Source organism: Syngnathus typhle, linkage group LG1 (genome assembly GCF_033458585.1).
Source record: "Syngnathus typhle isolate RoL2023-S1 ecotype Sweden linkage group LG1, RoL_Styp_1.0, whole genome shotgun sequence".
NCBI classification, from domain to species: domain Eukaryota; kingdom Metazoa; phylum Chordata; class Actinopteri; order Syngnathiformes; family Syngnathidae; genus Syngnathus; species Syngnathus typhle.
This window is the reverse complement of record NC_083738.1, coordinates 9,764,563-9,781,813: the sequence shown is the minus strand read 5'-3', so window position 1 is coordinate 9,781,813 and position 17,251 is coordinate 9,764,563. Positions and strand designations below refer to the sequence as shown.

Genomic DNA, 17,251 nt, shown 5'->3' with positions numbered 1-17,251 from the left:
AAAAATGTATTATTTATTTAATTTTGGCTTTTTTGGTTCTGCAGCCTTATGGCTCACCGCTACATTATATAATGAAGTATAACACTTTCAATTCAAAACAAAATAAAACAAAGTGTTCAAAAGTGCTAACATATTTCTTCTCAATCTATCTTTAACACTTTGAATTGGTTAATAATGAGTTTCAAAAACAGAAGATATGAAAAAATATGGAACACTGTTCACCAGCAAATATTAATTTCCTTAGCAATTGCTGTAAATGTCTTTCCTGTTTTAACCAACCAAGTGCAACCACAATGATGGTGTGGCACTCCATGTAAACAAGTTTGACACCCGAGGTAAATGATGCGTGCATCAACTGATTGGTGTCTGTGCGTTACCTAAACTAAGTGGGATGCTATGTTGAGATGACAACGATGCCGAAAATCTCACGGCCCTGAAACCCAAACAGTGACCGAGTGTTCTAATCTGCTCCTGCGTCAGTGGTGTGTCGCCTCTGAGCAGCAGATAAAGCGCCCGCATCGTCATCGTCACCGTCATCCACCGCTGGAGCTTCCAACACCAGCAGCCTACCTGCATGGGCCAAGTGCCGTAGCCAGGCGAGCCTTTTGCAGAATCCTGTCAAGATGCTCAGATAAAACATGATAGCAGTTGGTTATCTCCGCTGTGGCACTCTATTTGTCTTTAGGAAGAGGCGGAAAGACATTCTATTTTTTTCCCCAAATCTAATTGCAGATGATGGCGTGGCTGTGCTCGGCACACTTTGGTGCAGATTAGCACGGGCAGGTATGTCATTGAGGCAGCCGGCAAATTAAGACGAAAAAAGCTCGAGTGTATCCCTTGCCTAAGGAACTGAAGGATGCTCAGGGAATTGCGAGCAGGTGCCTTGTCATGAAGAAGCAGCCATAAATTGTCCGACCAAAACTCTCGCCCCTGCTTGCACAATTAATGGAGTAAATGCCACAGGATCTTTTTTGTGGGTGCACTCTGAGGCGACCACAGCACCCAGTTGCTCTGGAGGAAAACAATTCTTTCTGTTTTTTACTCTTGCAATAGTGACACTGAGCGACCTTGTGACCGGCCAGCGAGCACCCTGAGGCAGATTGTCCGTTGCAAAGCCACCATCTCTGGCAGTGTCTCAGTTGTATTCAGATTTCTTATTTTTCACCACCATCATGACAACGGTAATGATGAACCACGTTAAAATGGGGAACCGCGTTATAATCGGGAAACACTATAGATAGTGAACCTCCACGCTCCATAGGGACCCAGCTCTGTGGCAAAAAGCAAAATAATGAAATTAACTGGCATCCTCGTTGTGCTTGGAAATGTTTTATTGCCATTAAAATACTGTTGTAGAATATTAGGAGTTAAATTTTGCCTTTGCCCATCGATATCTTCCCATTAAAATGTCTGTTTTTTATGTACTTTTCATTTGAATGTAACATTCTCTTTTAAAAGTACATTCAAGGCAAAACCTATTTGTCAGAAATCATCCACCCGTCCGTCCGTCCTTCCATCCATCCATCCATCCATCCATCCATCCTCATGAGAGTTGCAGGCGGAGCACACCCTGAACCGGTTTCCAGTCAATCGCAGGGCACACAGAGACGAACAACCATCCGCACTCACACCTAGGGGCAATTTAGAGTGCTCAATAAGTCCAACGTGACTTTTTGAGATGTGGGAGGAAACCGGAGTGCGCGGAGAAAACCCATGCAGGCACGGGAAGAACAGCCAAACTCCACACAGGGAGTGTCGGAGGTGGAATTGAACTCACACCCTCTGAACTGTGAGGCGGATGTGCTAACCAATGTCATACACTTATTTTATTATTTCACATTACCTTTGTATGCATAGCTGTCTTGTATTCCTTCACTATTTGACTTTTAACTCCATTCTGCCAAAAAAACATCGGCATCTTTGGGCGCTCTTAGAATCTGTGGTCGTCCGACTGCAACTAATGCAAAGCACAGAGCAGCACATTAGATTCCTACTGAAATCCCAACACAAACCTCTGAGATGACCTATCAAAAGCCATCTCAGTTAGAACTTGTTGCCTGTGTTGCAACTGTCAGCAGATTAATTACAGGAGCATTTGTGGGGGGCTGCCACCTGCTACAAAATGCTTCAAGGCAACTTTGGTCTTCTGGAACGCTGTGTTGCGCTTACTCAGGGCATGTCGGAACAAGACTTCTGGTATTGTATTTGATTTAGTTGTCTGTGGCAGACTGGAGGGCACAGAGAGAGCGTGCGTGTGTGATTGTTTTTATGCAAACGTACACAAGTTGACTCACGATGATTCAACATTTTGGAAGTGCTGTACTGTTTAGCTTCCCCCAAGTTTCAGGGTAGGAAACCCCCCTTGATTTCTTTTTTTGTCTATATGAATGCATTCTTTACGTCTTAAAATTCTGCTTGTGTGAGATTGTTGTTTGAAAATTTTCAAGCATCCTTCAAACATTGTCTGATTGCTGTCAAATTTGAATGTCATATATTGTACTTGACAAATTGTGAAAAATAAATATTTTTCGACCATCGCACATGACCACACGTGATGACAAAAAATATAAAATTAGTTTTTCTTTAGCCATCTAGCTGAATTGGGCTTTCAAAACCCTATATTTGATCATACAAATGCTGCAATAGATCATTAATTTAATTGTACATTTTCCCATCACCTAAAAATGCTGGATTGGATCGTCTGGATTGGGAAAGTGGAACTTTTCCTCACAATTTTAACAGTCAAACACATTTTAGAATGCAGTTCACTGGTGTCCTTTTATCATAAAACATATCCTTCATGCTTTTGTTTGTGTTTTTTCCTTTTCAGACAACAGAGGATCAAAAAGCTACTTCAAAAAATGGCTGCATCACTACTTGCTAACTGGCTGATATTAGCCACAATTCTGCTAAATTCAGCACCATGTGATGGAACAGTGGCGGAACTCAAAGCTGGATCTCCACTGAGATTCACGCACCATCTCTACAACACCACCATCGACGAGAACTCCGGTGCAGGATCGTACGTCGAGACTCCAGTGAAGATGGGCTTGGAGATGGTGGATACATTCTGGGAAATCAAATATCTGATCGTTTCCGGGGACGACGGCGGCTATTTCCAAGCGGAGGATGTCAGAGTAGGAGATTTTTGTTTCCTGAGGATCAAAACTCAACATGTGGCACTTTTAAACAGGGAAGTGAGGGATACTTATACACTGACGGTGAAGGCCACAGAGAGCACTCAGGAACTCCAAGCAAAGACCAAAGTCTTTCTTCAGATCCTGGACACAAACGACCTCAAGCCTCTTTTCGACCCATCCTCCTATAGCGTGGCCATCTCAGAAGACACGCCACTCCAGACCATTCTGACCAGGGTTAGCGCGGCGGACGCTGATATGGGCAGTAACGCCGAGTTCTATTACTCATTCACCATCAAATCCCATCCGTTTGTTGTGGATCCTTTCAGCGGAATCATCAGTCTGTTGAAGAAACTCAATCACACCCGCAGCGAGCGATACGAGCTCACCGTGTTAGCTGAGGACAGAACCAAGAGGATCTCAGGGGTTCAGAAATACGGCAATGTCGCCAAGGTGAGCGTGAAAGTACAAAAAGCTGCCGCGGCTTCTCCGGTGATCAAACCTCCTGCCGAGCCATTGGTCTCTGCAGACGGCATGGTGACAATCAACGTCCACGTCGAGGCAGGCCTCAAGCCCGTCAATTCTCTTCGAATCGTTGGCGGTGATCCTCACAAAAACTTTGAGGTCATCCCTGACGGATTGCAGGGGAATGACTTCCAAATAGTCTCCACCAAGAAGATCCTCTGGTCACAAAGTCCCTTTGGGCATAATCTGTCCTTACAAGCTCAAGACATCAGTTCCCCTGGTTTGATGTCTTCCGTTGCTAAGATCCACATTCCTGCCTTTCATTACCGACCAATGTCGTTCGTGGAAGACACCTACGTTGTTGTCATCAGTGAGATGTCTCCCCCGAAAACCTTTGTTGCAAAGGTGTCAGTTAATTTCGGCAATGTGACATACAGTGTTAAAACAAATGCAGACAGCTCTAAATTTAAGATAAATCCCAAAAGCGGGATCATCATCACCAGGGAGATGTTTGACTACGAGGGTCAGAAACACTACGAATTTGACATACTAGCTAACGGAGGCGAGGCTAAGGCTCACGTTGTGGTCAAGATTGCAGACGAGAATGACAATAGTCCAGAGTTCACACAGTCCTCCTATCAGGCTACAGTGGATGAAAATAGCCCCATCGGCAGCAGCCTTTTGAAAATAAAAGCAACAGACAAGGATGAGGGGAAACACAGCTTTGTGACTTACACCATTACCAATGCAGACCACCTGCCATTCGCAATAGACCCCTTTACGGGTGTCATCTTCACTACAGGACACATGGACTTTGAGCTAATGAAGCGTTGGTACCACCTGAGGGTTTGGGCTTCAGACAGTGGCGAGCCATTCAGTCGGGTCAGCGAGTGTGCCGTGACAATCACCCTCAATAATGTTAACGACAACGTGCCTCTTTTTGAGACAGTGGGCTGCAACGTCACAGTACCCCCAGATCTTGCCATTGGCCATGTGGTTGTGGAGCTGTCGGCTATTGACTTGGATGAGCTGCAGCAGCTGCGCTATTTCATTGAGTCGGGCAATGAGCTCCAGATATTTGCCATTGACTCTGTTTCGGGTGAGGTCAACCTGAAGCATACAATCCCACCGGGTGTATATTCATTCGATTTGGGAGTTGTGGCCTTTGACGGGGAGCACCGTTCAGAGGCATCAGTTGTGCGGGTGACAGTCACCAGCTCGGGCGATGAGCCGACAGTTCGCTGTCAGGAAACATTAATTTTCAAACAGCTCACAGACAAACTGATAGAGTCAATCAAACCCATCTGGACTGAATATGTGGAGGATACATCATCTGATATCTACATCACTAACAGACACCCTCCAATGTTTGATGCTGGCCTTCCCAGCTTTCTGGATCTCTCTGAGGACTACCCGCTGAACTCTACCGTGGTCCGCTTGGATGCATCAGACCACGATACAGGTTTTAATGGGATGCTTGCGTACGCCATCACTGGTGGGAACGAGGATGGCTGCTTTGCTGTAGACACCTTCTCCGGGGATCTTCGTCTAGTTTGTCGGCTCGACCAAGAGAGTAGAGAGTTCTACATTCTGAACATCACTGCCTATGATCTGGGATCCCCGCAAAGATCAGTGTGGAAGTTTCTCGCAGTGAATGTGTTGGACGTCAACGACAACCCGCCTCTTTTCGATCAACTTAGACATGTGATTCGAATCCCTGAAAACATCAAAGTAGACTCCGTCATTTTCAGAGCCCATGCAACTGATTCTGACAAAGATGCAAGCGGGAAAATCAAGTACAGCCTTCTGACAACTACCGACAGATTTCAGATTGATGATGTCACAGGCGAGGTGGTGGTCAGAGCTCCTCTGGATCGAGAAGTCTCACCCAGGCATGACCTCTGGATTGAAGCCAGGGATCAGTCCAAATTCTTTCCCCCGTTGTCTGCCACCCTCCACCTTATAGTAGTGCTTCAGGACGTCAACGACAACCCGCCAACCTTTCTAACAAAGATCTACAGAGTCAAAGTTCCTGAGGATTTACCATTGGGAACTTTACTGGTGTGGGTAGAGAGTGTGGACCATGATCTGGGTGCCGGTGGCCTCATCTCGTACAACCTTAAGAACACAGAGGGTGGGATCTTTGGCCTAGACTCCTCCACCGGTGCCTTGACTCTAGAGAGGGAGCTGGACTTTGAGCAAACGCCACTATACAACTTTACTGTTCGCGCCGTTGACCACGGCCTCCCGCGATCCCTATCGTCGTCCTGCATCGTGGAGATCCAGGTCTTAGATGTAAATGAGAACCTCCACCGGCCTCTTTTCTCTGAGTTTGTGTTTGAGGCCATGGTGATGGAGGACGCAGTGGAGGGTACATCAGTGCTCACAGTGACGGCCACGGACAAGGACGTGGGTGAAGACGGCGTCATCCGGTACCACATCCACGACGGTTCTGGTCTCGGAGTGTTCGTCATTGACGAGGAAACAGGTAAGACAGAATATAAGTAGAGCTGAAACAGTTTACTGACAAACTGATCAAATTTCAGAGGATTGTCATGAACATCATAGTAAAGCAGTGGTTTGCAAACTTTGCATCTTTTGTCTCATTGTAAGACGTGAGACCCTGATTTTGCGTACGCAATTTTGATAAGTGAGGATCTGGCCTTGACCATTTCCAGGAATCCTTCCAGTTCTGAGCCAATTCAACTTAGCAACACAAAATGTGGCTCGCATTTCCAACATGTGAAAATCTACAAAATGTTTTCAAGGCCATGCCTGAACAGACAGGAAATTCTCATTTCTAATAATGAAAAGTAATGGTTGAATAACACTTTTCCGATAGGGCAGACATGGTATTGCCTCTGGGTCTATGACGAGGTGTTTTGTTTTTTTCTATCAGTGCATATCTTTTTTGCTCGTAGCCCATCTTGCGACCCCTCAACAAATCACCTCATATTCCATTAGCCTGCCACTGCACTTATGGCTCGGATAAAATCAGGGCAAATTGAGTTCCATGTCAAACCGGACGGGAGCGGATAGTTTGGTGATGTTCTGGGATATTATAATGGCTCAACAAAATAGAAAATTGATTGATTTGCATGTTTTTACAACTCTTAAAGTAGTTTAAGTTTGGATGTGACTTTACGACAAGCCCATGACAAATATGCAGTACGCCCAAATTGTCCCAATTGACAACACCACGTGTTGGAAATTTGAATCCAATTATGTTTAAATTTCTAAAAAATACATACTATATAGTTTTAATTTAGCAGATTTTCGATTTTTTTTGCGGGTGGTTCTGGAACACATCTCCCATGAAAATCTTTTAGTACTTATCTGTGCATTCAACAAAATTCAATGGAGCTCTGCTTACCTTAAATGTCACAGTGAACACTGGAGAAGTTTTAACAAAGTCATACTCACCACTCCAATATAATTATTTTGCTCATAACAATGTATACACAGGGGTGATCCGGACCACTCGGCCGCTGGACCGGGAAAAGGTTTACCACTACTGGCTCTCTGTGATGGCCACTGACCTTGGGACTGAGCCCCTGGCCTCGTGGACGCACATCTACGTAGACGTGCTGGACATCAACGACAACGCTCCGGAGCTTTCCCAGCCTGTCTACTTTGCGACCGTCCCGGAGAATATAGATGCTGTCACGTCTGTCGTCCTGGTGGCAGCCTCAGATGCTGACGCATCATCGCAAGGACAGCTTTCATTCCACATGTCAGAGTCTCATCGGACGTACTTTGATGTTGATCGCCAAACAGGTTAGTGACACATTTAATTCATGTTTAACTGTTCTGTTTTTATAGGATACAAATGAGTACACAGTGGGACATGACCCACAGCAAACTAGGACAGACTACTGAGATATAAGCCACTGAGAACCCCAGTGGGCCCTAACCCTAATCCCTATCAGGCCCTTTATTCCTATTTAATGACTCCTCAACGAAAGTTATTGTCTGGTTTCCCATTGACAATTTGATGGCGAAATGAAATCTGTGAATATATATTCTTGGTTTTGATTGTATTCCTCAGGGAGATGTGCAAATGCTGCATGCAAGCTCTTGTGAATAGCGCAATGCATATTCATACTAATAAACAAATCAGAAACATGCCTTCCACTGTAGACAATTACCCCATTGTCCCAAAACATTTTGCAAGTGAAAAAAGGCAGAATTTCTGATGGACGTTAAAATGATAGCTTGGTGCCCAGGTGGCAGACTTTAGGCGAGAGATCGTCAACCATACTGAGCAGCGCCTCAGGTAAAGTACAGAAACGAAAACTAAATCTAAAAAATAATAAAATAAGAAATGACAGAGCAAGATCTCTTGTTTGCTCTCTTGGGAGCATATAGTAGGAGGCTTATTCTCTTTTTTTGCACTTGTGTGAAGTCGACAGAAAAAGAGCAAGACTGGAATCTACAATGACCAGTATGAGGGCGCCAAGATACTCAAATTGTAATCCTGTGATCAAAGCATGCATGACGTCATTCACATTTGCTATAAACTGGGTTTGAATGTAAACAAACAACTGCAGTTTTCTAACAGCACAACAAACAGTTGGAACAGGCTTCCAACTCGGAGCCGCCTGTTATTTTTCTTACAGAGCACTCTGATGTAACTATCATGTTGACTGGCTTTTACTTGCCCAACACACTAGATTAAAAACTCGAGATGATTCAGAATGAGTCTTGCAGTCAAGTGCCCCCAAATTACCTCTTCTTCAATACACTGTATGCCTTTCAGTAAAGATAAATCCAGACTTGACTGTAAAGTGGTGCCTTGAGATTTCAGTCACCAAGCTCGTAACTCAAATCACTCCCATTGGAGTGTATTGAATTGCCATCAATCCGGTGCAGCCTCCCACCAAAAAATATTAAAATATTTTTGGGATTACGAGAAAAATCGCGCTGGATAGTACTTTTTCTGAATGACAACTGTCAAAAGTGATTGCAGGAATCTGCAACATGGCATGAAAGTTGACACCTGCAACTGTTAATGTTTTGTTTGAACTCTCTCTTATTATGACGCTGCATGTTATACAAGCAGTTTGGCTAGGGGAGAGGAAAGTAGGGTTTTCAAATTAGATAGACTAGTTTTCAAATTTGATAGATAGATAGATAGATAGATAGATAGATAGATAGATAGATAGATAGATAGATAGATAGATAGATAGATAGATAGATAGATAGATAGATAGATAGATAGATAGATAGATAGATAGATAGATAGATAGATAGATAGATAGATAGATAGATAGATAGATAGATAGATAGATAGATAGATAGATAGATAGATAGATAGATAGATAGATAGATAGATAGATAGATAGATAGATAGATAGATAGATAGATAGATAGATAGATAGATAGATAGATAGATAGATAGATAGATAGATAGATAGATAGATAGATAGATAGATAGATAGATAGATAGATAGATAGATAGATAGATAGATAGATAGATAGATAGATAGATAGATAGATAGATAGATAGATAGATAGATAGATAGATAGATAGATAGATAGATAGATAGATAGATAGATAGATAGATAGATAGATAGATAGATAGATAGATAGATAGATAGATAGATAGATAGATAGATAGATAGATAGATAGATAGATAGATAGATAGATAGATAGATAGATAGACCAACAGTAAAAAAATGAACGATTTTCTGTTTAGTTTGAATTGACAAAACGACAAATTGTAGCACACACACACACACACACTGTGAGTAATGATAACAAGACGATGAATAATTCTTCCTATGAGTCGACTAACTACAAGTCTGAGCAGAGTGAACAGAGCGAGAGGGCAGCTGGGCGTGTCGCTCAATCAAACTCAATGCATTCTTTTTGAATGTCAGGCTTGAATGGAAGTTGAGAAATGGAGCAAAGTGCAGGCCCTCGTGTCGCTGCATGTTTTCCTTTTAGGATACATGAGGTGAAGGTGAAGGTGAACTTTGATGTGTTTGAGGCCACCTCGCTGGCTGCAAGCTGCTACAAGCTGTAGATGATGCACGCATAGCTCTACTGTTTGACACTAAACAGAAGCTTTTCACACAAGAAGTCAGGGGTGGTTGTGGGTTTTCTGGGGGTTAAAGTTTAGCAGGTGTCAAAAGAGCGGAGGCACCTTTTGGTGGTAACATTTGGTCCTCTACTTAACTGCAGGCATACTGATTTTTTTACATTACTGGTATAGGCAGCAGTGAACCCGCAACCCTTGTGAGGAAAAGCAGTTCAAACAAAAGCAGTTCAAACAATTATAAATTAGCATACAGTTAAATCTGAGATTATGAGTGCATGTAACTAAAGTAAAATTATAAAATGAATTTAAATTATGCATTAAAGAAGAATAGGTTTAGAAAGAGGCAAATAGCACTGGTTAATTCCTTTTTACATGCATTTTTATTTTCCACACTTATGGAAATGTGGACTTTTCAGTTGCTAGAAAATATAACGTTCTGTGTGAAGTCTCCAAATAAATGACAACAGCACACTGTGATCAATGGGCTGATAGCAAGCTTTTCATCTTACAATTTCAACTTTCTGGTGCAGATGTGACACTTGGTGATTGCTGCTGAAAGAGCCTCAAGAGTTTACCATGAGAATACCATGAAATTGATCTTTGAGTGACTGTTCACACCGCAGCGTCCATTTGCATACATTTGTAAAGAACGTAGAAACTGCACGCCTGGCTAAAAATATTCCATGTATTCAAGACAACACAGATGACTGAATAGTGAGCATCAAGAGATTCTCATCTCTATCTTTGAAGCCGGATTTACTTTTTTTTAATTTAGAATGCAATATCCATTTTCTATAACACTTGTCCCCACATGGGTCACGGGCGTGCTGGAGCATATCCCAGCAGTCATCGAGCAGTAAGCGGGGGACACCCTGAACTGGTTGCCAGCCAATTACAGGGACAGGGAGAACATGCAAACTCCACACAGGGAGGGCTGAAGGTGGAATCGAACCCACACCCTTCTAACTGTGAGGCAAACGTGCTAACCAGTGCTCCACCGAGCCGACAAAACAAATGAAAATGTTGCCAACCAGATCGTACATCTTCCATAAGCATAATAGACTATCACTCATTGCAATGTAATATGTTACAATTCCCTCAAATATATGAATACGATTCTTTCTAATTTACAATTTACTATGACTCGCTCTAAATATGAATTATTTATTGCAGTTAGTTCAAAACTCACACCAATTCAATTCATTTGGATTATTATACAATGAGTCGAATTAGAATAAGATACTAGTTATTTTATTTATATGACTCCACTTTTAATATTTATTCTGAAGGTGTCTCTGAAGATGACACCTAGCCATTCACAGACAGGCCTTGTCTTCATTGAGCGTTCATTGACCCAGTGAAAGCTCCTAATGACTAAAACACTCTTGCTTAACATGTCCACCTGTCTTTATGATGGCTTCCTGGGGGCTTAACATTAGGCCTTGTTTGCTCTGCTGTCAATGTGCCCCATTCCCAACCCCCTACTGGCTTTAGCGGACTCTCGGCTTGCAGTTAAAAAACAAAAAAACATCTCCAAACCCACGACACCATTAAAGTTTAAGGCTTCAGATTGACTCTCAAGATGTTAACTTTATGAGTGTGCTGTACAAAGACCAAGCACTTATGTTAATTCACGATTTCGGGGCCATTTTCATGGTTTGTTCCTGAACAAACTGTAATCACCAAACAAATGTACATTAAGTAGTACTGGGCATTTAAAATAAGCATGAAACTAAAGAGACAGGTGGTCTCTTAATTTTTTTCAAGCCTGTTTCTGGGGGCAGGGGTCTCAAACACAATTGCTTAAAACTCACTTAGGGGTGGCCCCGATCAACAAAGCATTGCATAAAATTGAACAGAACACTGGGAACCAATTAAGTTCGTAAGTAGAGATACCATTGTATTTTGGGGAACTCTTGAACTCGTACTGATGAAATTCACCCAAATGATCCCCAATCTGAAGCGGGTGTTTGATTATCATCATTGTTTGCCACTACTTTTGACTGCAGTTAATCTCAAACCTAATGTCGCCACTACGTGTTCAGGATCAAGATGAAACTTTTTTTTTTTTTTGCCAAAAAAGCAAAATAATGACCTGGCATACTCGCCATCAACATTCATTGGGATTTAAGAAGCCTGAGGCAGACTGCTTTTCAATGAAGCACCTCACCATAGATGTCAAGTATACCTGAAAGTAAAATGTCTTTTAATGCTGCACGTATAATAATAATAATAATAACGTTAATTGAAAAATGTGGCAGCGTTTCAGCAGGGACTGCCGGGTTGTAATTCAGCTGACTGGGCTGTTATACATTAATGGGTGACGTGGTTTTACTTGTTAAAAGTCAGCATTTATGCTGAGTTGCTGCTTGATTTCTTCACAATTATCTTCTGCAGCATAAGAACAAGCACAAGAACAAGCTTCTGTTGGGGACTTTAGAATTTTCCATTGAGATAAAACTGTAAAGTTTGTGATTTTCCACTGAGCCGCTGTCACAAATTGCAGTTTGGTGATGGTTCAGCAAAGATATCTGAGCAAAGAATTCAGACACCCCTTCCGTTACTTTCGGTTAGTATTTGGATAAGCCAGTCAGGTGCTGGGTGCAGAGCAGCCTTCTGCCTTACGCCGTGGAAATTTAGTTGAGCTGATAACTAGTTTTTTTTACATGTTTACGGGCAATTGTAAACATATGCTGTCTCAACTGAAGAGATGCCACAGTAAAACAAATTCATATTCCTCCATGAAATTTCAGATCTTCTAATGCCATGTCGCGGAAAATCACAAATGGGACGTTTTCCATAAATAACGGAGGATTGTCTCGAAGAAAAACATCAGTAAAATTTGCAAATGCCTAATCATGACTATAAGGGGCGGACAAGACCTCTGTATTAAAATATAAATCTTTATTTTTGTCTATTAGTGTCTATTATTCACTCTTAGGAAATGGACATTTCAGCACTAATTTTGTGTGTGTGTGTGTGTGTGTGTGTGTGTGTGTGTGTGTGTGTGTGTGTGCGTGCGCACGCGTGCGTGCATGCGTGCATGTGTGTGTTTGTGTGTTTGCACAGGTGTCATCAGCACAGTGGCTGCGTTGGATCGTGAGGATAAAGCTGAGCACAGTATTGAAGTGAGACCTTCGCACTTTTTTCATTTTATTCCTCATTCAGGTTCCTGCTGTCTTCATGTCACTGTCATTACAAAACCACTTAAATGCATACAAGTACAATGTTATACAATTCCTTGCAAATACTTGTGATGCAATGATTCCGATTGGGATACTTTCCACACTATTCACTCCAATTACAGTGTAGTTAGATACAATTAGCCCCAAGTGCAGTAGAGTGATACAACTGATTTATATGTTAGTGGTTCATATGGCAATGAGTACTCCTGATTTAACAGGAAATGTGGTTTTCCTTAGATTCGGGTATTAGGATATTTCCTAAACATAACTTTGTCCGATGTTTTAGCAGGAGGTGAACCCTAGTTTTATGGAGACAGCCATCTTGAAAATTAGAGTTGGCCCAGTCTTGTACTGTATAAGGAAGGAGGTGCTTAGTGCAAAAAGCGGTATCCTCTCCATGTTAAAATTGGAACTAATCCTTCAACCAACTATTCATTGGAAAGCTCTGCCTCTAGTTCTCAGTGACTCATTTATTTGAAATATTCTGCAATTCACACCAAATACAAAATGGTCCGCTCCAATTATTACGTGATTCCTTGAAACCAATGAAATCATTCACTGTATCTACAACACAACACTATCATATCAGCCAACATACTTTACACCAGGCATTCAATGACTGGGTAATCATGTGCACCATTAAGATTCACTCCGAATATGCTGAAATAGACTCCAATCCAAATGCAATACAATATGATTTACTCTACTGCCCTCCAATTACATGATTCACTTCAAGCATCATGCAATTTACTCCAGGAATGATTGCGTTTACTCCAACTCCGAAACCATAGGATCCACTCTTGTCCACTACTGTTCATACAAGACAAGATATATTTCATTGTAATTATGATTTACTCCAATCATTGTATGACAGGTCATAGTGTCCGACAATGGCTCCCCGTCTTTGCACTCCACCGCAACGGTGGTGATTCGTGTGCTGGACGACAACGACAACTGGCCCAAGTTCACAGACAAACTTTTCCACGTCAAACTGCCCGCCCAGCTTCAACAAGACGGCCATCTGGAAGTCTGCCGAATGATCGCCCATGACGACGACGAGGGCTCCAACGCCGATGTTACGTACACGCTACAGGACGACCACGATGGCAGTTTCCAAATTGATCCATTGACGGGTGTGGTGACATCACTTGGAGACTTCTGGCCCGGGAATTACACCATTCTCACGGTAGTTTACCCTCAACCTATCCATCAGCTAACATGATGAAATGAACCAACACGATAGTTTAGAGACCATGGTGTCAGGGTCCAACAAGGTTTGTCATATATAAGGAAAGTACAGTACAACAAAAACAAACCTCAAGTGTCCAACAAAATTCAATGTACATGCTAATAAAAGGAGCATGGGGGAGTTACCACACATCAGGTTTCTAATTATGATTGCATTTCTAATATTACCAATTTTGACACTACATTTTGTAGATTAAAGCCATGGACGCGGGGAGCCCATCACTGTCCTCTGCAGCAAGGCTGGACATCGAGTGGGTTTCGCCCGAGTCGCCTCCCGACGAGCCAATTGCCTTTGATGAGGCTCACTTCACCTTTGCTGTCATGGAAACGGAACCCGTAACTCACATGGTGGGCATCATCATGACTGAGACATACCGGCTGCGCTGGTTTCACATCGTAGGTAAGATCTTATGTTATGCGTGTGACTCTTGGACCTACTGGATAAATCTTTTCAGTGAACTTGTTTTTTTTAAAGGTTTGTGTTTTAAGATGTTGATTTTTACTGCCATTTTGTTGACAAACTCAAATCCATCAATGTAGTACTTGTATACAAAGTTCAAGTCTTGTAGCAATTGCCCAAAAATGCGTGAAGGACTTTGGGTAGAACATCTGGAAATGACCAAAATGACCCTAAGAAGGCCATTTCAACATAGACTGCAGAGTTGCTGTGTATTTTCAGAAATGGCTTCTTCAAGCTTTTTGTGGGTCTACTCTTGATAGACTTGTCAACCAAATCCCATCGTGCAATGAAAAACGGGCTCAAGGGCGGAATTTCCCTTTTTGAATTTTTAGAATGTAGCATTTTCTGACAAGTCATCAAACTTTAATGCCATAGCATTTGAACAAAATCTCTCTTTATAGACTTAACCAAATTCCGTCTTGCAATGTGAAACTGGCTCAAGGTCTGAATTTTCCTGTCATCAAACTTTACTGCCATAGAATTTGAACAAAACAAAGTTCCTCTTTGAAGGACCACTGAAAATGGCACAATGAGCTTCAAATGGCTGCGTTCTACTCTCAGGAGGGAAGGCTTGCAACGTTTTTGTGGTTTGTCATGACAGACTTGCTGTCCAAATGTTATATTGATAAGTGAAACTGCTTCAGAGGCCTTTAAAATGGCTGCTTCAAAACAAATGTGCCAATTTTATTCTACGTTTCCAAGCATGGCTTCTTGAGATATTTGCGGGTCTACTTATGATAGACAGGCCTACAAGGTAAACTTCCTTTAACAAGTCTGGCTTTGAAGAGCCTGTGTAAATCGGCCAAAATGAGCCTGAAATGGCCCTTTCAAATCATTGGCCTACTGTCCATGTCTTATCAGACATAGCTTCTTGAGACTTTTTTATGGCTATACTCATGATAGACATGCCTACAAGTGATCAATGGGTCAAATGAGTGTCATGCAACATCATGATTTAGTAAATGATGGGCGTGTCAATGTGATGGATTGTAGAGGTCTAGGTGTCAGCAATTTATTCAGTTTTTCATCAGTGTTGGATAAATCAGCAGCATTCCGTCTGTCATCAGCTGACAGGTCACAGGCGGGGGAGGACCAGACTATCCTTCACTTTACATGTGAAAATCCACACTTTTGGCTTTGTCATTGTCAAAAGCATTAACGCAAGTACGTATTTACAAATCACAGCATTGGATTTCCATTTGGTTATCAGGTTTTAAATGTACATACTGAACTATTTTCTTACTCCTAAAATTCCCAAATTTCCACAATAAAATTCTCAAATTAACAGTATTTTATGCATTGACTTTCTCCTTCCACCTTTCTCCACTGACTCAAATCATTCCGCCTTCAAAATGTTCAGCTAATTCAGGGAAATAAAGAAGCATCATATTCCCCACATTCTCACGTTCCCAAATGGAGATGTTTACATATACGATTTATCTCCTCCTTCTCACCCTCCGTTTGAGCAATTCAATTAATTTCACAGTATTTCAGATCAGCATCAGTATTCATACGCAATTTCTACCGATATTGCATTCTTTACTTAATTGTACAGTACAACATGTAATCTGAGGAGCACATCTCTATGCTGTGTCAGCGGAATACTTTCGTTCTCACTCTTCCTCAGATATGATGAAATATTCCTGATGGGGCACGCTCTCTCTCTCTCACTCTCTCTCATTCTTTTTCATCTCTTATCATTCTTTCAGTCCCACATGATAACTCACAGAGACAACTGGAGACTTCCTGAGATGGCTCCACTTGTTCTGTCTGTGAAAAAAAACATCAACACGATGCCTTTTAGATTGCAACGAAAAAGGCCGAGCAGGAAATGGAACTGTTGGCTAGGCGCAGGTGCAAAGTTGGGGCAGACAGAGACGTGGAATGGTGGTCGTCGATTCCAGAAATCGAGATGTTTCTGGGGAGGGTGTCATTTCTTTTTGGAAGAAAAGCACCAAGTTGAATGTCAATGCACCTTTAATTTAGTTTATGACATTTACTGTACACTTCTAATCAAGATGACATAAAAACATTTTTGCTCACCAGCCACTGTGGCTAATGTGCCCCAAAGTTACTTGCAACTAAGTATTTTCACTTGCTACAATTCTGTTGGTATATAATAGGTGTAACTTAGATAGATTACTGATTACTAAACTTAATTTTATAAGTGCACCTACAGAATGTAATGTCCACACCTCTCTTTTTGCATATTGACATCATATTTAACATATACACCTCAAATGTACCTAATAGGAATTATATTTAGTACCACTAATGTAACATATGAATTTGTATTATTACATATGAAGTATACATGTAAGTATACGTGACTATTTTATCATATGAACCCCACATTTGGCATATTTATGTGAGATTGATGAATCATATGGTGAAGCTGGTTTTCTTCCTTGGGTACTGCATCTCCCCTTTGTGACCTTGAAACATATAAATATGAAGAAGAATTGTGGAAGAAAAAAAAAGTGTGATAAGTGGAATTCCAGCACAAAGGCTCCTTTTGTTGGAACAACATGACGTTGGTCTGGGGGGTTTTCTTAGTATTGACCACACAAATACAGTGTGTTCCATTGTAAGGCCATCACATAAAGCACTCAAGCATTAGTATGTAGCAATAGCATGGCTTCTCAAGGGCAAAAAGCTTCCTGATGCACAGCCAACAGGAAGTCCATGCCGGCAATTAAATTAATCACTTA

At 41.8% G+C, this 17,251-nt stretch overlaps 1 protein-coding gene across 2 annotated transcripts in view; it reads left to right on the top strand.

Moving 5' to 3' along the window:
- fat2 (FAT atypical cadherin 2) overlaps window positions 1–17,251 on the top strand; it is a 74,297-nt gene that overhangs the window by 7,324 nt on the left and 49,722 nt on the right. For both annotated transcript variants that reach the window (XM_061292125.1, XM_061292048.1), the window contains exons 2-6: window positions 2,831–6,090; window positions 7,068–7,379; window positions 12,717–12,775; window positions 13,707–14,018; window positions 14,273–14,480. In XM_061292125.1, the coding sequence (XP_061148109.1) occupies window positions 2,862–6,090; window positions 7,068–7,379; window positions 12,717–12,775; window positions 13,707–14,018; window positions 14,273–14,480 (4,120 nt within the window). In that variant the 5' untranslated portion in view covers window positions 2,831–2,861. The remainder of the gene's footprint in view (window positions 1–2,830; window positions 6,091–7,067; window positions 7,380–12,716; window positions 12,776–13,706; window positions 14,019–14,272; window positions 14,481–17,251) is intronic.